Source organism: Diabrotica undecimpunctata, chromosome 1, assembly GCF_040954645.1.
Source record: "Diabrotica undecimpunctata isolate CICGRU chromosome 1, icDiaUnde3, whole genome shotgun sequence".
NCBI lineage: Eukaryota > Metazoa > Arthropoda > Insecta > Coleoptera > Chrysomelidae > Diabrotica > Diabrotica undecimpunctata.
In genome coordinates, this window is record NC_092803.1 from 57,107,459 (window position 1) to 57,131,350 (window position 23,892).

A 23,892-nucleotide genomic window follows, 5' to 3' on the forward strand; every position below is an offset into this window, starting at 1 on the left:
AGAAGTAAAAAACATATCAACATCCCAAATCTTTTCTTTTTACTCGCATACTAAAACATAAATTACCTTCTCCTGTGGATTCCATCCTAGAGGCTGTATTGACGGTATCGCCGAAGAGGCAATACCTAGGCATTTTCGAACCGACGATTCCAGCAACGACCGGACCGGTGTGTGCTCCTGATCTAATCTGTAATCTTTCGGATTTTCTGTGCGGTATTTTGAACTGCCTCGATCCAGAAAGAAGGTCCAAAGCCATGCTTGCTATCTCAGATATATGCTTGCTTCCTAAATAAAAAAAATCTTAGTTAATATCATTTAATATAATATTAGGTATAATGGTACTAAATGTGGGTGTATGCTATTATCAGATAGAAGTCACTTAGCCACATAATAATGAAAACTTACATTAAATTTGGCATTTTGCTTTTGCTGCGAAACTAACCAATAGATAATAAATAATAGTATCCACAGAAAATAAAAGAATTTATTTATTAGACTAGAGAAATAAGCAAAAAAAAACGTAATCTGTTATGACACTAAACCGGTCAGGCAAACGAGAATTGTTTTGAGTAGTATGGACCTCTGTTACAAAAATATTTATGTTTCCTACAGTCGTTTTTTTGGAATTAATTAATTATTAACAAATTAAGGTAAAAAACGCTAAATTTTCACTTTTTTCGTCTATCAACAAAAAGTAAAGCATTTAAAACAAATTTAAGAATAAGAAACTTGTAAGTCATATAAAAAAACCTACAAATGTCGTTTTTTAAATGATTAAAAAACTTGTTTTAAAATAAACTTATAACCTATATATTACACACAATGTTGGGTCTTGTGATGCTTAAAATATGATCAAAATTTCAAGTCCATCGGTTAAATAGTTTAAAAGTTATTTAATTTGTTTTTCCCAAATTTATTTTTTTTTGCAACAATATAAGGAAAAAAAATGAGGAAATATGTCGATTTTTTGCTTATAAACAATTAGAATAACTTATTAACCATTGCCTACAAGAAACACATTTTCAATATTTAGAAAGCCTGAATTTTTTTACAAATTTAAAATAAAAAAAAAAGGTGACCTAGGACACTTTGGGACGAAGTTAGTGACTTTTTTTAAATTGATAGCAACTTTGTTTAATACAATTAAGAGATCTTATTGTATCATGGTGTCATGGATAAGAAAATGCTTTAAAGTTTTAATGTGAAGAATTTGAAAAAACTTTATTGGAATCGTTCACAAAGCTTCTAAAATGTTTTCCTCAAAATCGGCCGGCTTTGAAACTATTGAGAGCGTTGGAGGGAGAGGAAGCAGTTCACTGCATTTCTGTTTATTGTTTGTGGATTTTGACGTTTTTTTTTTTTAATTTGTGTTTACTTTTTGTGTACATTACGAATAAAATTGTTTAAACCGTCTAATTTGTTTAAACATATTTTTTTTTCAGATTTTTTTTTTTTAGTAATATTTAAGGTAATTTTAATTGTAAAACATAAATTTGTATAATTAAAATGTATTTCTTAAATGAACTTCGTAAATAAACTATTTTTATTAGATTTTATAAAAAAAAAACAAATAAAATGTGGTGTCTCTAAATTTATAATGTTAAAATTTGACTCTTGAGTAACAATTTAAAGTTACACTGGTTGAGTTTTTTGATTAGCAACTTTCACGTCAGCTATTTGGAGCGTCATTAATTATCTATTAGTACCTATCTATTCTCAATAATAATAATAATTATTATTAACTGTAAAGTAGCTATTAATGATATAACAAAACAACAATACACAAAGAAACCTAGGGATCTTCCAGAAGAAAAATCGAAAACCAAATCCACCACTTTAAAATCTACACAAAATGGAGGATCAGATTTCAAAATACAGGAGCCTGGAGAGAAACCGATGTACCGATGAAGTTTTAACGATGTACTTGTAAAGTAAAGATGAAATAGCCAAAGAAAACAAAAAGAAACTCAACCAGAGAAAAAAGATACAATAAAGAATCATTCAAAAAGGAAAATACTTAGAATTTAGTGAGGCTAGCAAGCAATAAATAAATAATACATTAAGGAGACGAAACTGTAGACGAAGTTTGGGAAAGAAATTTTAAAATTGAAAAAAGAGAGAATAAAAAAATTTGATAGACAAAGACTCATTACAACTGAAACCAGAAAAATAATCAAGGAAAGAATGATACAAAAAAAGAGGAACAAAACAGGCAAAGAACAAGATTGATAAAAATAAAAGTACAGTAGATAAAACAATCAACAAAAGACAAAAAAGTCACCCAAACAAAATTTTAAAAACATATGATAATGCCGCACAGAAAAATTGCCGAAAAATTTAATATTATCGTAGTATGAAATTTGACAAGAAAACCCCAAAGAGTAATAATAAAATAAGAAACAAAAGATTTTGATTTCTACTTCAAAAATCGTTTTGAGAACGTTTTTGGAATTGGAAAAATAAACGTATTTTGAACTGAAATTATGGTTTCATAACATCTATAAACAGAGTAAAAATTAAGCTCACACAAACACAGTTTCAATATACAATATCAGTTTTACTTTTGGAAAAATTTCTGTTTTTTGTTAAGAATCAATGTGCTTTTTCTTTATTACGTTATCTAAAATGCCTTACCATTTTTTTCTGGTAGTCCCGAAGCGACCATATACGAATCACCGATGGTTTCAACTTTGTATACATCGTAGCATTCTATCCTGGCATCAAATTGCTTGTATATCTTATTGAGAAAAGTTACAACCTAAAAAAGCAGCAAGAACTACTCCCAAATAACACAAAATACTTTGAATACTTACCTCCAGTGGTGTACTTACTGCAGCTATTTCAGTAAAACCTACGATGTCACTGAAATAGACCGTAACGGATGCGTAATATTCAGCAGGTACCTAAAATCCAAACTATTAAAATATTGCTAATTCATTTAAATCAATTGTATTTTAATAAAGCGGTACAAACAATAAGAAAAATCTAGATACATAAAGTATTAAGGTGGCAAAGGGAAGTTGTCGAAATTTTAATAAACAAATTACAATACAAGGACTGTTCTGTATATTATAATACAAGTATATTCTGTGTATTCAAATATATATTACAAAAGTTTTTATAAAACACTTTTCAAAGCATTCTATTTTAGTTTTAATATGGGTGTCGTATTAAAACTTAATTAAAACACTTTCCTTTTTCCATTTTTGTCTTTTTAAATGCCTTGAAATTTATTTCTTTCTATTTATTTACGTTAGAATTTAACTCCAATAAATAAGAATTGTATTTATGTACAGGTAACTTACAGGAAAGTGGCCTATACCAAGTTCCTATTTTTTCTTAACAAAAATTATTTGCAAGCTTTGGATATTCATAAATAAAATAAACATATAAGTAAAATTTTGTTTAAAAGTCGTCTGAGCAGTTCTAAAATACTAATCTTTAGTGACAATCTATCGGCCCTTACCAAGAACTGGTAGTTCAGGCCAAATCTTTCTAAAGAGAGAGTTCAACAATCGTTTCGAGCTTGCTATGATCTCTTGCACATCTATTATTAGCATAAACGTATTTTAAAATAATCAAGTGGTTGAGTTTTGTTTGTATTCAGAATGATAACTGTAAATCCAATATCATTATCATCACACAGCCTGTAGCTTTCTTTGCTGAACATAGGTTTCCTTTATTTCTCCCGAAAGGGAGTTTAGTTTATCTAGTCCAGCGTAGTTTCACTTTATATGTGCTATTCTTTCCACATCATCTGTAATCACTCTTCTGGCTCTTATAATGACATTTGAAATTCTATCTTTTAGGGTTAAATCCAAAATCGATAGTTTTTTTAAATATTTTTTAGTAAGTGCTACAATTTCTGGATAAGGGATCAAACATTGTTAAAAAACCTTCCTTTTTATACATATTGGTATATTGGGTTTAATACCGTACTTCTTATAGATTAGTTTCAAAATTGTAGGCACTAAATTTCAAGAAATGCTGATGACGATTAAGCGTTATTCTTGGTCTTGCAGTGACGCACGAATTTTTTTTGTAAGATTTACCACTTCTAACACCGCAGTAAACAGCTTCAACTAAACAACAATATGGCTTCAAGAACACTCAATGTTCACTTTAATAATATACGACTCAACCACAATAAATAACCAAAATACCTAGACCTGACACTGAACAGAACGCTTTAGAGAATAAAAAAAGACTTCTAGCGTATATTTGTATATTTTATTTTATTAAAAGATAATTAAATTTTATCCAAAAGGACTACAACTTTTTAAAACGTTTTCGGTCCAGTCGGATCATCATCAGTGAAACATTTTAAAAGTAGTTGAACCTAGCTACTGAAATAGGTTTAAAAACCTTTAAATTAGATGACAATCATTGTTATATTTATTAAAATAATGACATGAGATCGATGTTATAGGATTTAACCTATAGGGCAGATTCTTTTTTATGCTCGAAAGTGGGACTATTTTGCCCATCGTGTAATACAAGCAACTTTAACAAGTTTTAAACTATGGTATAATGCCAACCACTTTGATTGTCCCCTTTTCACAGACATTCAGCAGCTTTGCAGCACAACATGGGAGTATTGGCATTTACACTTAGGTCTTTCGGCTTAGCTGTTGTTTATTTTGTAAATGAGTATTGCTTACCAATATGAATCAACAGCGCTCACATTCAAAATATTGATGTCTAACTAAATAACACTGTAACAATGATCGCTGGAGTAATCAAATCCACACCAATCTATTTACTACCAGTACTGACCGATATTACACCACCACACCTTCGCTGACTCAATCTTCTGACCAAAGAATATAAAAAGATCCTTAAAACATGACGCTGCCGATACATAACTTTATAGAAGATGTAATCAAAAGTCAACTGCACTCCAAAAAAACTCCCATAGAAACCGCAGAAGTGGCCGCAGCTATCGAGTTCAACATGATCACGAAATGGACTCATAAATTATCGGAAGCTCAACCAAACACAATTATACCTTGCGTCACAGAGAGACCTCCTGGATTTAACCTACCACGTAAGACCTAATGCACACTTAACCGCATCAAAACTCAACATGATCGATGTGTGTATACAGGTGGGATAAGCTACCATTGAATAAATATGAATTTCGAAAATAGTCATAAAAAAATCGTCGTCGTCGCAACATTTTTCGGAAGGTGAAAAAACTATTATATAGAACGTGTATTGTGGACCTCACTTACGGTTCTCAAACTTGGACGTTTACAAAGGAAAACATGGAAAAAATAGCAAAGACCCAAAGAGCCATGGAAAGACAAATGCTGAACATCAGGCTATCAGACAAGAAAAGAAATACTTGGATTCGCAACAAAACAAAAGTGACCGATGTATTAACGCAGATAGCAAAACTTAAGTGGAAGTTCGCTGGACATACCATAAGACAGAAAGACGACAGATGAAATAAGATACTTATACACTGGAGACCATATAGTTACAAATGAAAAAGAGGAAGGCCACAAATGCGATGGTCAGATGACTTGAAGAAACACGCAGGCCCTAAGTGGATACAAACTGCCTACAATAGAGAGACGTAGAAGAAGGAAGAGGAGGCCTATGTCTAAAATTGGACAGCAAGGGCTGTATAGATAGATAGATAGATTGTGGACCTTAAGGAAAATATGAAATTGTGTGAAATAAATGAAAATATGTTTGTCATTGACGTTGTTACTATGTGTAGTGATTTGACTAAAGTGTTTACAAAATTGTAAAACAATCCAAACAAAGTAAAGATAAGTCTCTTAAACAAATTGAAAAAACAGGAAGTAAACACATTCTAAAATACATTCTTTTTAGAAATGTGTGTGTGTGTGAGAGAGAGAGATGGCATTAGACAAAAAATCTTTTTGCCACAGAAAATTTTTAGAAATGGAATTTCAACCTTATAAAAGGTCGCAGCCAAAATAGATTTCGGCGATTTCATACCCAAAATATTACTACGTATATTATTGGGAATATTAATTGAAATGAATATTAAATATATAAAAAGAAGTAGGACCAATATTATTATAGAAAGAGAAGTAATTATTTTTTAACCGAACATAATACATGAAAAAAAAAAAGAACGCTAAAGACTATCGTCGTGAAGAAATGAAAATCTACTATTAAGACGAAACCTGGCCGAATAATGCCTTTATTGAGAAGACAAAGGATGGACACTTATTAACAGACATAGGCAGTAATTTGGGTTTTTTTAATAACGGCTTGTTACTTTTCGAATCCAAGAAAATCAATGACAATCATCAAGAAATGAATACCCCAAAAATTTGAAGATTAGTTTTCAAAGACTATATTTATCCTTAAGCCAAATTCTGTCGTCGTTATGAAAAATGCGTCTTACCATAGTCGCCAATTGGAGCCGTCACCAACAAATGCTTGGCGGAAAGTTGATAGCATGAACTGGATCTCTCAAAAAAATAAATCATTCCATGACACTATGTTGGACAAAAGTAGAACTAATAAATCTTGCAGGGAGACATATACCCGAATACAAGAAATATGTTGTCGACGAAAGGGCTGATAAGAACATAATGCGGCTGCCCTACTTATCATTGCGAGCTGAACCCTATCGAGCTTATACGGGCTCAAATAAAAATTAGGTAGCGAAGAAAAAGTTACCTTTTACAATGGATGACATGAAAGGCCTGCTAGCTACTGCTACAGAAAATGTGACACCCGACATGGAAAAATTGCATTGCATATACTAGAAAAGAAGAAAGCAAAATGTGGGATCTAGGAACTAGAGTGGATATTTCAATTGAACCATTAATTATTTATGTGAATAATAGTGACTAAGATAGTTCTTCATCATCCGACGAGTTTTCTTCAGATGCTAGTTGATGTTTTGACCTTAAGTGGATGTCGAACTACTTTGTCAATATTGCCTCATACAGTGTGTCTGTAAAGTATGGATTTTCTAAATGAAAAGCCTTTTAAAAAAAATCTAATACACGCCGATTTTTAAGTTTAATGTTCTACATTTTACAATAAAATTTTATTATACAAGGTGATACACATTAATGTGATGACGTCATCGGCTCTTTTTTTTTTTTAAACGTAACACCCTGTATTTTAGGACATTTTTAGATCGATAAAAATAAGCTGATTCCAAAAAAGTATAATACTGGGAGTCTAACGGATATAATTTGAAAGATATGAGCTTAGAAAATTAATTTTTATTGATTTCTAATATTAATAAATTATAATAAATAACTTGAAAGTAATCCAGTAATTTTTTTTTGATTTAATTTATTTAACGTGCTTGTGACAGCTTCGGCCATTAGCACGAGGCACCGTGGATACAATTATATATAAGGTACAATTACATATTATAATATACTATAGTTATATATTATTTAGTAGGTTTTCTAGCTTCAGGAACTGGATAGCTGTGATGACTTGACTCTGGTTCGATAATATATATCTGTGATGTCGCCCTTCATGCCCAGTTCTTGGCGTCGTTTATTGTAATGAGGGCAGTTCACAAGGATGTGTAGAACGCTTAGTGGATATTGACAATAGTGACAGATTGGCTTAGGTGTAGAATTCATTAGGTGACCATGTGTAAATCTGGTGTGACCGATACGTAATCTTCTAGCAACAACTATCTCATTTCTAGTTATACCAGGGATAACGAACCGCTTAATCGTCTGATCTATTTGGTGTAAAAATGTAGTGGATTGTTTCCAATGATTCTGCCAGTAATTTCGTACGAGTTTCTTTATACTAGTTTTTAGGTCACTGGCAATTTGTATATTATGTGGTGTACAATTGGATACAGCAGCTTCTTTGGCAAAGCGATCGGCGTTGTCGTTACCCATAAAACCGATGTGGGAGGGAATCCATATGATAGTGATATGGATGTCGTGGATGATAAGATTTTGGTAAGTGTCATGGATTTTTTCTACAAGAGGGTGATTAGTAAATAGATTATTGATGGACTGGATAGAGGCAAGGGAGTCTGTACAAATGGCAATATGTTGATTGGGTGCTGTACAGAGTTTGAAGGCTTGGTAAATAGCATACAGTTCACCAGTGTGAACGCTGCATGTGGCAGGTATTTGACATGAACTAACGACTGTTTCCGTAGTGGTAACCGCACAACCAACCCCCGTTTCGCTCTTTGATGCGTCAGTGTAGAGTACCCGATCGAATTTCTTAAAATTAAGAATTTCTAGTAAGGATTTCTTAATCAAATCCTGGTTGGTTTTTGCCTTAGTAACAGTATTAGTAACACATTAAATTTCGGTAAAGTTTTGGTCCAAGGATAATTCTGCGGGATCGGGAGAGGGTTAGTTAGGGATAAATTTATATGTGGTATTAAAGTTGGAAGTAGGAGGGCGATAGTGTGTATACGTGGAGCAGGTCGGTGAGTACTAGTATAGTTGGGTAATCTCAACAGTGTGTGTACTGGGTTAGAAAGGTTAGCTGAAGTAGAGGCAGCATAAGAAAGGAGGAAATATTGGCGCCTAAGCCAAAGAGGGGGTTCGTTGGCTTCGCGGTAGATGCTCTGAGCTGGGCTGCTACGAAAAGCTCCTAAACAGAGGCGAATAGCAGTATTATGCACTGAATTAAGGGTTTGTAAGGATGTTTTGGATGCTGACATATATATATATATATATATATATATATATATATATATAAAGCTGCCGTAATCGAGTTTAGAGCGAATAAGAGACCTATATACTTTTAATAGTGTACATTCGCTAGCGCCCCATTGGTGGTGGGAAAGTGTTTTGATAATATTTAAACGTTTTAGGCACTCTGCTCTAGTTTCCTGAATATGTTGTTTCCAAGAAAGTCGGGAGTCGAATATTAGTCCTAGAATTTTGGGGTGATCGACGACTGGGAGAGGGTGGTTATTCACTAAGATTTTAGGGGCAGTGGAGAGTGTTTTTATGGTGAATCCAGTAATTAATACATGACTTTATCTTAAATGTTCGAATTGTAGCCCTTGTTGTATTTGACAGTAGCCCAAACGTTGTACAAATTCTTATAAAACCTTGTTTATGGTTTCTTGAGAAATATTGTTTATTTCTTTACGAATTTTTGTTTTTTGCAGGTTTCGTTTTATAAACAACATTCTTCAAATGACCCCACATAAAATAATCCAAAGGATTGAGGTCTGGCGACCTCGCTGGCCATTCAATATGTCCACGTCTTCCAATCTACTTGTTCGGAAAAATTTCATTTAGGTATCTTCGAATATCTACAGTATAATGCGGAGGCGCACCATCCTATTGAAACCATAAACTTTCATCAAAACTTCCAGGATTAATTCTACTGGGGAATAAATTAACTAAAGTAGGTACTAGGTACCCTCTTAAAAACTGAAGGTATGGCTTCAGTTGACTGAAACTGGCCTGTTTAAATTACCTTCGAAAAAGTAGGGACCGATGATTCTACATATTTTTTACAATGCCAGCCCATACGTTTACCTTTTGTGGGTATTGTGTATGATTTTTCCGCAACCAGTTGAGGTTTTCTTTTGCCCAGTATCTACAATTCTGATGGTTAACCTTGCGATTTAATGTGAATGTAGCCTGATCAGAAAATATAATATTTGAACCAAGAGAGAGTTTCGGTGGCAGTTATCCATTATTGTTTCGCAAAATTCTATTCTTTTATGTTTTTGTGAATTTTCTGGATCATCCTCGTTTAATTTTTGTACAAGTGTGCATCTAAAGGGGCGCAAGTTTTATTACTTTGTGTACCGTTGTTTTGCAAACATCGAGATCACGAGTAAACTTATGAACAGAGGTGTGCGCACCTTCTTTATAAGCAAGTAGAACATCTAATGTTGTATCATAATTTACAGAGGGACGACCTGATTTGCATGCATTTTCAACCATACCAGTTTCTCGAAATTTCTTTTCAATCTTACTGTTGACTGCGTTACGGGTCTTTCGGGATATTTATCATTAAATAAATTCCACACACTTCCACCGCGATTTGTCTCCGTATCTAATCATCATGAGTATTTCAATTCTTTGCTTTACACTCAAATTCATTTCTACTTAAAATTAATTCTAAGCAATAATACAGAACATTCACGAATTAATACAATTATTGTACTACTTCATTGTTATTGAACGTTACTAAAAATAACTACATTTCACTAAAAACTAGTAGTGAGCTACTTTTTTGCAATTGATAATAAATAATTTATTTTCTAAATATAGGGTGTTACATTCAAAAAAGAGGCGATGACGTCATCACCTTAATGTGTATCACCTTTTATAATGAAATTTTGTTGTAGAATGTAGAATATTAAACTTAAAAATCGACGTGCTTTAGAGTTTTTTAAAAAGGCTTTTCATTTAGTAAATATCGAAATTATTCCATACTTTACAGACACACTGTATAATTATAAATTAGAAAACTTAATTTTGTTTACATACATTGTCAAATTAAAATACTTAAGTCTTCTATAACTCCTACATACGTTACTGTTTTTTAAAAGCTCAACAAGCTTCATGTAATAAAACAAAAATATAGTAAAAATACTCTAACTTGCGGCTTAGATAATCTACTGTTCTTTTCTACTGGTCAGCATTGTCATGTTTTATTATATACTTTAACAAGTCCGTTATTCTATGACTAGGTATTTAACTGTATGTCAATTATTATTATAGACGTTGATAAATGATCTATAATCATAATCTGGCAATGGCGTGCGCTAATAATTTTATTCGTCTTTTACTTACACAGGTTTGATAAGCATATAATAGTATTAAATGTATTAAATACCTGTATTTTAAACTTTAAAATTGCTATCATAAAGAGTGGTAGTAGAAAATTTCTATAACAATTTTTTATTTATTCCTGTGATAATATATGATATATAATTAAAAACTTTTAGAACAACTCTTATATTTAAAATGCATACCTGTCTGGTTTGCTTCAGCTGAGTTGCCACAATCGGTGGCAGCATCTGGAAAAGCAATAAATCGCTTTTCTTTTTCTCTCGCTTCAATTCCTTGGCCTTTTTAGCTAAATTGGCAGCATATAACTGAGCAAACGGTTAGCTACACAATTTTAACATCAAGCCATATTATTACTAACCTGTATAGTAGCTACCGCGTTTCGTACAAGCCAGATGATTACCGGCGAAACAGATAGTACTAGTACTAATATGGCTATTCCCATTGCCTCCGTGTTCGCAGAATTTTGGAGATTTTCGTCTACATAGTCCCTTAAAAATTTAACTAAGGTAAAATACAAATCTTTCAAATAAAATAAATACATTGTAAACTATAAAGAGGTGTTTATTCATATTTGAATGAAGTTCACCTAAAATGTGAAATTACGAGGATAAATGTGTTTAAGATATCAACTCTTTTTCAGTACTAACTTATCACAACCTATTTGCAGTAGGGCATCGAATTTTATGAACAGACCGATATGGTGGCAATTGAAATTTAAGTTCAGTAATTGCAAAATTGAAGACACGAGGAAAATGAAGCTACAGTAAACCTAAGACTCAGTTAAATAAAAATACAAAATACCTCACATATTGCGTTGTTAGGTGTTTGAGTCGAGCGAAAACCCAATAAAAAATTTGTACACAGACGATATTGACTTCTTCTTCTTCTTCTTCTTCTTCCTACTTTATAAATAGGCAAAATGCCTGTTTTACTTCGGTTTTTAGCATCAATTGACGTTGTCTACCATCTTTTCCTCGGTCGTCCCAATGATCTTCTTCCATTTGGCGATTTGTCTCTTGCTATTCGTACTATTCTATTTTCTGTCATTCTTTTGATGTGTTGATTCCATTCCACTTTTTTTCTTTTGGTCCACGCGTTTATTTCCTCTATACCACATCTCGCTCGTATTTCCTCACTTCTTACTCTGTCTCTTAGAGTTTGGTTGGTTATTTTTCGTAAGACTTTCATTTCTGTTGTTTCCAGTAGTCTTTGTGTTTTCGCCGTATCTGCTCTTGTTTCCGCTGTGTACGTCATTATCGGTCTTATTGTTGATTTATATATCCTGGTTTTCGTTTCCGTTGTGAGGTATTTGTTTCTCCAGATTGTGTTGTTGAGACATCCTGCTGCTCTGTTTGCCATGTTCACTTCTTTTTGTACTTCTTCTTCCACTTTTCCGTAGCTTGACAGTTTTATTCCCAAGTATTCAGTTTCCATCACTTGTTCTATTATTTTGTTATTTACGACTAGTTTACATCTTCTCGGTTCCGCTGATATCACTATCGCTTTAGTTTTCTCTGTTGAGATCTCCATGTTGTATATGAGCGCCGTATCTTCGAATTCTTTAATTAATCTTTGTAGGCCATCTTCATTTTCGGCTGTTATTCTGACGTCGTCGGCGTAGCATATTATCCTTATTTCCTTTTCTCCCATTCTATATCCTCTTCTTTTTTTAACTTTCTTTATGATTTCATCCATTATCAGATTAAATATTAATGGGCTCAGCGAATCTCCTTGTCTAATGCCAGTTTCATATTTGATAGGTTGCGATAGTTTTCCTTTACATCTTACCATAGCTATGTTATCTTTATATATATTCGCAATGATTTTTACTAAATCCAGTGATATTCCCTTTTCATATAATAAATGTATCGCGTCCCGAATTCTCACTCTATCAAACGCTTTCTTGAAATTTATTAGACACATATAGGCTGGTTTGTTGTATTCCAGCGACTTTTCTTTTATTTGTCTTATTACAAAAACTGCATCCGTGCATGATCTTCCTGTCCGAAATTCTTGCTGTTCCTCTTGCAGAGATATTCGTTCGTTTATTTTTGTCGCTATTATTCTTGTTGTCAATTTGAGTGTTGTATTTAATAGATTTATTGCTCGATAATTATTGGGGTCTTTCTTATCTCCTTTTTTGAAGAACATCACCATAATCGCTCTCCTCCATTCATCTGGTATTCTGTTCGTGGTGATTATTTTATTAATAAGAAGTTGCAGTTGTTGTACAAGATGATCACCTCCATATTTTAAGAGTTCATTTGGTATTTGATCTTCTCCTGGTGACTTTCTGTTTTTTAATTTGTTTATTCCTTCTTACACATGGTTTGGGGAGATTTCGGTCTTTTACTCAGTTATTATATTTGGCGTTTCTGGTGAAGGTTCTTCGTTTTGTTTTTTAAACATTTCTATCAGGAAGGCCACCCATGTATCCTCTTGTATGTGTTCTATTTCAACTAGTTCTTTCATTTCGCTTCTTTGTTGTCTTATGAAGCGCCATACTTGTTTCTGTTGTCCATAGAAATCCATCTCTAGTCCTTTTGTGAATCTTTCCCAGTAGTCTGTTTTTGTTTTTCTTACCATTTGATGAGTTTCAGTTCTTATTCTTTTATATTCTTCATATGATTCATTCGTTTTTTCTGACTTATATTTTAGGAAAGCTTTCTTTTTTTTGGTGACATTTTTGTTTAACCTCTAGTGTAAACCATGGTGTTGACACATGGTTGACAACATGGTCTTGTAGATATTGACTTCAATTCTTAAAAATAATAATTCTATACTGGTAGCGGATATTAAGGAGTGTAACCAACTCGTGTTTATTAATAGTATTTGCATTTGAAGCACAGGTTTAAAACCCTCTTAAGCTTCTCTACTCAGCGAGAATTTTATCTCGCCTGAAAATTTAGTTTACTCGTGTAAGTTTTTGCCTTCTGTGATCGCTTGTTTTGTAGTTTGCTTTTTTTAATGTCCCAAATATTCTACTCGAATGCCCAGCATATTCACAAGAAATAAAAAAATGTAATATACCTTTAACGTTACCTATAAAAGAGAAAACTATAACTAGTCACTATATATTTATATTACGTTAAATTCATAGGATTGTACAAAAACCTATATATTTTTTAACCCCGAATAGAGCTAATGACTACATATGTTGATGCACCTAGTAAATAGATAAAAAAGTGAAATAACAGTGACATTACGTCAATGCCAAAAATTTTTGAAAAAAATATGAAATGATATCGGCCTTAAACGATTTTAGACAGGTTTTTACTGCCTGATTCCCCTCCTGATACACATCCTGCTCCTATCCGGCCTGATAGGCACTGATAGTTACTGAGCTACTCAATACACCCAGCCACTACCAGAGGCGAAGAAGAGTAAACAAAAGCGACCCCTGAAAAGGGAAAAGCTGAGGAGGAAGAAGAAGAAGATGAAGACGAAAAATAATAACGTCAAAAACAGTAGTTAACACGTGGTTAACACTAGAAATTTGCCAAAAAATTATAAAAACAGTGCTAGGCGTTAAAAAAAGTGAAAACCATTGAAACATTTTTATTTTATTTATTATTTACTTATGTAATTATAATAATATTTGGGTACCTACTTACTGTATAAGAACTCGAAGGGACCTTTGAATTTTCCGTAATTCGTCTGTGTAGGTCGCCATCATGTCGAAATATTCCAAAGCTTCGGAGTAGTTTGGTAACCTTACGGTATTTTTCATTATTATATCATTCCTAGTAAATAGGTATGAAATTAATGACTGTAAAAATATAAACCAAATAAAATGGTCAAAAGATTGTGGTGCACATTATCGATTTATATACTATAGCGTTTTAAATTTGGTGGAATATTTTCGTTTTTCTGTTTGCAAATGAATTTTAAAACGATCAATATATTATGGCATTTTAAGTTGAGATTCTAAATATCAAGTTTTGATATTCAGCTGTTTTTGTCTTTCGTCGTTAAAACGCAATCAACTGGAATATTTAAAAGTTGTTTCGAGTCCCCTAATATAATATTGCAAGTCAGGTATACGGTTTTTCTAAGACGTATTAACCGAGAATATTTTTTTTGTTTTTGTTTACATTAATATTCCCCTATTCTCTGTATGTATTGTGAGGTAAAAAATTTCCAGTTAACCAATTTAAAAGTAAATAATCAAGAAGTTTTTTTGTTGGTTCGTTGCTAAGAACGAGGTCAAAAAAGGGTAGATTGTTTGTTTTAAGTTTGTAGGCAAAAACTAGCTGTGAGACGTAAAGGGAAATTTATTTTGCGTTGAAATTTGTAAAATGTAAGGCATTGGAAGTCGACATTTAAGCCCCAAGCAGAGCAGACGTGCTACAATGGAGTGAGCAAGAGATGCCAGAGTAGAAAGATTTTTTTTGTGTTATGTCTTAAGACCGGTTAAGGTGATAATACTCTCTGTAATATGGCAGTTTAGAACAAAGTAATCACCATAAGATTTGTGAACCGGCACTGAAGAAATTTGGAAAATTATTATATAGGATGTCCCCGTTGTCAGCTTGCTTCCTCCACAGAACCTAATTTTACATCTATTGATTGTTCGTCCCTGAGTATGGAAATGGTTTGCTTTGTCCCTGTTGGAGAATATGTCCAGATAGAGTCCCATAGATGTTAACAAGTTTTTTTGAAAGTTAAGTGCTAAACAGTGAAATCAAGGTAACATTTAACATATTAATTTTAAAGTAAAGACAGACATTATTTTTGATAATTATTAATAATTGCTTTCGTTAAAATTTAAAAGGATTTTGTAATAATAAATTGTAAATTTTTTGGTTTAACTTAGTTGTCATTTTAATTGTTTTTTTAAATTTAATGCTAACATATGACAGCTAGCTTCATTTGTTTCGATATTTATTTGTTTTGTTTGTTTTAAAAAAAGGTTAATCTCTGTGCGGTAATATTTGTAAGTTTTTGTAGTATCTCCAACCGCTTTGTAAACGGAGTTTGTAAACGGACACATGTAAGTTTTTTTATTCTGTATTTGGCAACTATTTATATAGTATATTTTTTATGCCATTTATGTGTTGATAACTGTTTGTATGAGACAAAAATAAACGTTTTGATTTGTTTCTCTGATCCATTTTTGTTTTTATTTTAGAAAATCTCCTAACCTTTTTGTATGTTTACTTTTTAGGAAGGAAGAAACTTCCTTTGCTCCAGCAGGAAGTTTTCTCGAAGCGGCGTCCCTTTTAAATAGCTAGAGGTATTTCTTCTTGTCTTTTTTTGCCCATTTGTCCAGGAGATTTATGTAAGTAACCTTTTTATTTCATTCATTGTGTAGATACCCCAATCCGACCCATTTATTTCAACTTATCCACGACCCCAGCTCTCCAACAACCAACTGAGTGTCGTTCGCACTAGTAGCGTTTATTTTGCTTGTCTTATCTTCGCCCCCATAGTTTCTGCTCCCAATTTTTCTACCCCCATGTTCTTACCCTAGAGGTAGGCAAAATAATTACGTTACAGCATTAGACTGGATTTGATTTTCTATTTCCAGGTTCAAATATAAAGGTTTGATATTTGAGATACAATAAGTAAACCTACGGTGCCTTCTCCTCTAGGGGCCCATCAAGACATTTTTAGTAGACAAACAAAACTAAATTATGAGAAAAGCGTTAGAATGTTTGTATCGCCGCTAAAGGAGATTATCATGAGATATAAAAAATAATTTTTTCAAAAAGTATTGTTTTACTAGTTACGACCTGTACTTTATACCTGGAATTTATTATTATTTTATTATTATAACTTATTAAATATTTATTTACTATTTATTATTAATAATATTTATTTATAAATAATTATTTATTATTATAACTTATTAAAGGACGATACATAGTCAGAGGAAAGGTTCAGACCAGATGATTCGATAAACAAAATTACCAAACCATCAGGCCATGAATGAAAATGGTTTGTATAAATATTTCGAAGTAAAAGCTAAGTTCTGAGTCTGAAAACAATATTATTTTTAATATATTTTCAAACAGCTGAATAAATTTTCTTTTTGACTTATGTTTTTGTTATGATCTGCATACATTAAGTGATATTCGTATTGTGAAAAACAGCAAGCCTTGAAGAACCTTTAGTAAATGAATATTTAGTATCTTTATAAAACCTTCTTTTCAGTTTCTTAATGTAAATGCTACATCGCTTTTCGCCTGGAAGAATATTATAGTATTTAAATGTTTTTTCATAAAGTTCATAAGTTCATAAAAAAACACCACACGAACGGAAATGTTTAAGGACCGATTTTTTCATACTTACTTAATTTTAATGTGGCCATAATTAACCATATTAATAGATAGGTCTTCGTATTCCCTTTTCATTTGAGATACATAGTTCAGCGACGTGTTGAGCAAATCTTTGGCAATAGCGTCGTGAGTTATGTAGTTTATATAGTTTTGAGAATGCAAGATACCTTGTCCAAAGTAATTTACACCGTAAACCATCGAAATTCCAGTGCTTTCTATACTTTTCAGAAGATTTTTAAACGCTAATAAGTATCTGAAAAAATAAAGAAAAGTTACTATACAAATTCGAGTTATCTATTTTCTATATGACAAAAGAGACAATATGCTAGAAGCCAAAATAAACTTTAAAAAATTAAAGGAATACTTTTATACTTCTATGACTTTTTGACTAAAAACAATATACAAATAATCAAAAAACTTATAAATATTTAAACTTTGAAGGCCCCTATTTTTCCCTAGAAAATTAGTATTATCACCACCATCCAGACTTCTGCGTACAAAGTTGATCACAGGCCTCCCCTAATTGCTTCCAGTTCTGTCGGTCTAGAGCAGCGGTCGGGGAACATTTTTAATAATTACCCCAAAATATTTTTGTGTAAGTTGATATTACCCCATGGCGAAGAGCAAGACAAAACGAAATCGCCTCTTTTTAACACCTTTCATGTTATAGCCCCCATGATAATTTTGAAAAGAAAACGATAATTAAAAATTTAATTTAAACATCATTTATTCAATTTATCAATGTAATACCTAGTAATCCATAACTTTCACCCCAACAGAAAATATAAGTAAATGATAATTTCTTGTTATTTTGTCATACAAGAAAAATATCATATGAATTACAAAATAACTAGAAATTATCATTTGCTTATATTTTTTGTGGGGGCGAATTTTCATGGGAGAGGTTTCATGTTCGATACAATTGCTTCAAAATTGGGACTTGGTGTAAGAGCGATTTGAACACAGTCTTCAGCGTTTAACAGATTTCTGTTCTTCGTTTTTATGTTCTTTAGAGTGGAAAAGCCTTGTTCGCACAAATATGTTGTTCCAAATGGCAACAATTTTTTAACCGCATCTTCATGTACAATTTTGAAAGCCTTTGCAGCTTTTGACATCCAAAAAGATAACAGATTTGGTTTACTCTCAAATTGAATATCAGATCGAAGTTCAAGAATTGCTTCTGCTAAACCTGAAGGTTCTTCTGGTATCATAGCAATTTCACATGTAAAAGGATCTGCAATGCAACTGAGAGTAAGTGTATCAAGATCTGGAAAGTAATCTGAAAACCGCTTTCTGAGTTTGATAAGATGTCTTACAATTGTATCCTTGATGTCAGCAAAAGTAATATTTTCGCAATCTTCCAAAACAAAGCTAACCTTGAAAAAGTAGCTGTCTTGTTCGGTTCTACTTTCTGTCTCGATTTAGTACATTTCCGCGAGAAAGCCACCTTACTTCTGTATAATAAAGTAGGTCCGTATATTCAGCTTCACCGTCCTAACATAATTCACGAAATAGCCGCGTGTTTAGTGCATGTCCCTTGATAAAATTTACAATCTTGATGACATCATGCATGACAGCTTCCACTGTAGGTTCTAAATATTTGACCATAAGGGCCTGGCGATGGATCATACAGTGAGTAACTTCAATATTTGGGTTATTTTTTTTACAAAAGCTGAAAAACCATTAATATGATCCAGCATAGCTGGAGCTCCATGCAAAGATTCAGAAATACAGTTTTCCCATTTTAAACTTTGCGCATTGAAATATTCATTTACTTTATTGTAGACATCAATTTCACGAGATCTCAACTCGAGAGGAGAACAAAACAGCAATTCCTCTTCAAAATTATCTACACCTATGTAGCGAACATATACCATTAGCTGTGAATTGCTACGAAAATCAGTTGTCTCATCAAGCTGAATAGCAAAATATTTAGCCTATTTAATACGAAAATAACCTGTTCCTTTATATTTTCTGTTAATATAGAAATTTGTTCTTTCACAATTTTCGCAGACAAGCTCACTGAATTAAGTTTCTTTGCTTCTTTTTGACCACACATAATCTCTGCCATTTTTACAGCAGCTGGTTTAACCAAATCTTTACCAATAGTGTATGGTTTCTTATTTCGTGCAATCAATCAGGCTACTTCAGAGCTAGCCCTTGATGCTGGACGCCGATCAAATGTACCAAACAAGTTGCTATTCAATATTTGTCTTTTAACAGGTATTTCTAAATTTGCAAAGTATTCTCGCGGTTTGGAAGACAGGTGTGAATGCAAATTATCTAAATTGTAAATGTTTCTTCAATTGACTTTTTTTGAAAGATTCTGAAGTCAGTACCTTCACACATACAGCACACTCTGGTTTCATTGTACCATTGTCTTCTATTTATGTAAAGCCGTAATTAAGGAATTCGTCTTGGTATGTTCTTTTTCTATTTGCTGCCATCTTAAGGGAGACAGAAAATAATAGTTGTAAAATACTTGAATTAAATTTTTAAATTGCGGCTTACCTTGATCGATATATCGATGATTAATGATAAAATGGTGACTTATTAGTAAAAACTCGCTCTCTGACTCGTCAATGTATTTGTATCTTGACGGCATAGCACGAACTGAGCAGGTAGTCGGGGCCGGGACTGTGCTTTACTACGCAAAGATATAACTCGAGAACACTCTAGTGGTGGAGAGTAAGATGGTGTGGCCTGCATATGTCGCTAAATTGTTTAAGTTGAAAAAATACTAACAGGTTTATAAAATAGCAAATTAAAAATATATACTTTTTACTCACAAAAGTTTCATTTTTACCCCCAAAAATTTAATTTTTACCCCATTTGGGGTAATTTACCCCGGTTCCCCGACCGCTGGTCTAGAGCTTCCTGCAACCAATTCCCAGCGATTATTTTGACGTCTTTTGTCTGTCCGTTCCTGTTCGTGATCTCCACACTGTAATCTTTTGGGTCCACCATCCGTCATTCATTTTGGCCACATGTGACAACGCCAACGCTATTCGCTCTGTGACATCTGTGACGCCCGTCTTTCCTATTTCTTCGTTTCTAACCTTGTATCTGAAAGTTAGTCCAAGTAGCGAGCATTCTATTCTTCTTTGAGCTATTCTAAGGTTGGTTGCTGTAGTCTGGGTTAAGGAAAGTGTTTCGGTGCCGTTACTCATGACTGGAGGCAAACATTGGTCTAACGTCTTCTCCTTCAAATAATTTGGCATGTTGCACTTGAAGATGTCTGATAGATCTTCATGTGAGGCCCATGCTAAAGTGATTCTTCTTTGCAGTTCAAAAGGTTGGTTGTTCCTGGAAATTTGTATTTTATGATCTAAGTATTTATATTTAAGAACTAATCCTATTTTGTTGGCAGATTTGTCATGTATTTTGTCTTTCCAAAATTTATATTCAAGCCAACTTCATTACAGACGGCATTTAACTTAGTAAGCATAGTTACAATCTCTTTTAAGTTGTCTGTTATCAGAACAATGTCGTCCGCAAATCGTAGGTGGAAAAACATTTTGCCGTTGATATTGATTTCTTAGGCTTTTTACTCCAATTCTTTGAAAGCGTTCCAGAACTACCTTAAAGAGTTTGGGGGGTAAAGTGTCTCCTTATCTGATTCCTCTTTTGATTTTTATATATTTTGTATCGTGTATTTTGTATCTTATTTTAAATTAGTACATATCTCATTTATTCTGAAGGAGCTTCCATACCACGTGTGAGATATTATACGTGTACATTCTACAGTACGACAAAAAATTGGGGACAGAAATTGATCTACTAATTGTATGAGGTACAAATCAAATCCGTCTTTTACTAATAAGGAAATCAAAATAATTATCTGTTTACATTTTAATAGTTGTTTAAGAAATAAATGATAACTTAAAGAAAATCAAACAAGACGTGATAAAAACAACAGATGTTAATGACAAATGGAACATGGCACAGGAAACTTTAATAAAGGCAGGAGAAAAGCTACTGCAGACAAAAATAAGACAAAAACAGAGATGGATGACTTCAGAAATCTTGGATCTAATGGAGGAAAGAAGGAAACATAAAGGCAGGAGTAAAGTAAAATACAAGGAACTATAGAGATTGATAGGAAAGAAAATAAAAGAGGCCAAATCCACCTGGCTTGCTAATCAATGCAGTGAAATAGAGGCATATGCTAAACAGTATGATAGCTTTAACATGCATAAGAAAATAAAGGAAATGACAAATACACTGAAAAAAAAAAAAAAAGAAAGATGCCCTTCTGAAAGACGCAAATGGAAAAATCATTATAGAAATTAAAGAGAAATTAAAAAAATGGAAGACATACATAACAGATCTGTTTGAGGATAATCGGCAAGAACCGGAAGAAATCGACAGCGAAACGGGGCCAGAGATCATAATAGAGGAAATCGAACAAGCAATAAGAAACGCAAAAAACGGAAAAACGGTAGGTCCAAACGAAATACCTGCGGAACTACTGAAATGTCTAGACGATGAAACTCTACCTGTACTTCTGGACCTATTTAATGAAGTATATAAAACTGGAAAAATCCCACAGGAATGGTTGGTGTCCACCTTTGTAGCAATACCAAAAACAGTATATGCCAAAGATTGTTCAGACTATAGGACAATATCACTAATAAGCCTAACCCTCAAAATATTTCTAAAGGTGATTCATGGAAGATTATATAGAAAACTAGAAGATGATATGGATGATACTCAGTTTGGGTTCCGCAAGCGACTGGGAACGAGAGAGGCATTGTTTGCTTTTAATGTCCTCTCTCAAAGATGCCTAGATATGAACCTAGGTATTTATTCCTGTTTCATCGACTTCGAGAAGGCATTCGACAGGGTCCGACATGAAAAACTAATAGAAATACTGAGAAACAAAGATATAGACAGACGAGACTTGCGAATCATTATCAATCTGTATTGGAATCAGAAGGCCAATATCAAGATAGAAGAACAAAAGTCCGAAAATATAGATATAAAGAGAGGAGTAAGACAGGTTTGTGTTCTGTCACCATTACTGTTTAACGTGTACAGTGAAGCCATATTCCAGGAAGCGATAGCGGATCTGGGTGATGGAATCTCTGTAAACGGAAGAATAACAAATAACATAAGATTCGCTGATGACACCGTTACAATGGCGGACACCCTGGAATCGCTACAAGAATTGGTAAATAAAATTAACGATTATTGCATTAGATACGGACTAAAAATAAATAAGAGAAAAACTAAATTTATGATTGTCTCAAAAACGCAACATGGAAATGAAAGATTAATGATAGAGCAAACCCAAATAGAAAAAGTAGAGACATATAAATATCTGGGAACCTGGGTTGATGACAAAAATGACCAAAGCAGAGAAATCAAAGTCCGAATTGAAACTGCAAGGCAAGCATTTGTGAAAATGAAGACAATGCTTACCAACAGAGACCTTCAGTTGCATCTCAGATTGAGGGCTCTATGATGTTACATATTTTCTATCTTACTATACGAAATGGAAGCTTGGACATTGAAGAAACAACACATAAGGAAAATAGAAGCGTTCGAAATGTGGTGTTACAGAAGAATATTAAAAATTCAGTGGGTTCAAAGGATTACCAATGCTGAAGTACTACGACGTCTAAATAAGGAGTTAGAAATTATGAACAGCATAAAAAGAAAAAAACTAGAGTATTTGGGTCACATAACCAGAGGAGAAAAATATGAGCTGCTGAGAATTATTATGCAAGGAAGGATCCAAGGAAGAAGAAGCATAGGAAGAAGACGCATCTCCTGGCTGAAGAACCTTAGAGAATGGTTTAACTGTAGTTCACTACAACTTTTCAGAGCAGCAGCCAACAAAGTGACCATAGCCGTTATGATATCCAACCTCCGATAGGAGATGGAACTTTAAGAAGAAGAAGCACACTTAAGCGAAGCCGCGTGAAGTGACTTGCGAAGCTACTAACAAGTGACTTGCAAGAGGCGTGGGCCGGGGACGCCAGATTCTGCTACGTGGCTTCCAGAACAATTCGGGTGGCTTGGCAGTCTGTGCTAGACAATCAGCATTGATTTCAACATGGATACAGAACTGTTTATTGCTGCTGTTAAAAGCCGGCCTGCCATATGGGATAAGACATCAAAATATTAACATGACAGGATTAAGAAGAGAGGAGCCACATACTTTTTTTTCTTATTATATAAATACGCTGATCACAAGCCAGGATAAAGAAGAAGGAGGTCTACAATCAGTTTAGCACCCTACTGAAGAAACAGGATTATACCTGAATTATTTTATCATGACGACTAACGCGAGAAAGAGGAAAACAAATTTTTGAAAAACGAGAAACAAACTTCACATCGGTACTTTGAACGTGAAGTCTCTAAACACAAGAGAGCAGGAAATTACAAAAGAGCTTGTAGAAAAAAATATAGACATACGTGCACTACAAGAGACGAAGAAAAAAGAAAAGGGTCAAATTATGCTAGATGACTATCTGACGATTTACAGTGGTGCTGCGAAACAATCCAGGGCCAAAAAAGGAGTCGCCCTGTTACTATACAGAAAATTTTTACACCAAGTTCAAGAATGTAAATAGACCTCTGAAAAAATAGTAAGTGTAAAAGTTAAACGGGATGTCAAACATCTGACTGTGATAGCAATCTTTGCACCAAAGAAAACAGGGATACACAGTGTAATTGTTAAAATCCTGTGATGTGCTGGATTGAATTTTACTAATTCCACTCTTGCACTCGTAATGAAGCTAATAAACATTAGCGAAATATCGAGTTTGACGAGATAATAGAATCGTTTTATTTTTTGATCGAAAAACCTGATATTCCCTCTCACTAGTTTTACTTATTTTACGGTCGAT

The 23,892-nt window shown here is 33.2% G+C and overlaps 1 protein-coding gene across 1 annotated transcript in view; it reads right to left on the reverse strand.

The window, feature by feature from the left end:
- The window catches only part of LOC140449599 (uncharacterized), a 137,184-nt gene that overhangs the window by 21,271 nt on the left and 92,021 nt on the right, over positions 1–23,892 (reverse strand). The window contains exons 6-12 of the mRNA XM_072542823.1: positions 17,049–17,288; positions 14,369–14,497; positions 11,113–11,242; positions 10,937–11,059; positions 2,814–2,903; positions 2,635–2,758; positions 67–285 (exon numbers count right to left, since the gene is read on the reverse strand). Coding sequence (XP_072398924.1) covers positions 67–285; positions 2,635–2,758; positions 2,814–2,903; positions 10,937–11,059; positions 11,113–11,242; positions 14,369–14,497; positions 17,049–17,288 — 1,055 coding nt within the window. The remainder of the gene's footprint in view (positions 1–66; positions 286–2,634; positions 2,759–2,813; positions 2,904–10,936; positions 11,060–11,112; positions 11,243–14,368; positions 14,498–17,048; positions 17,289–23,892) is intronic.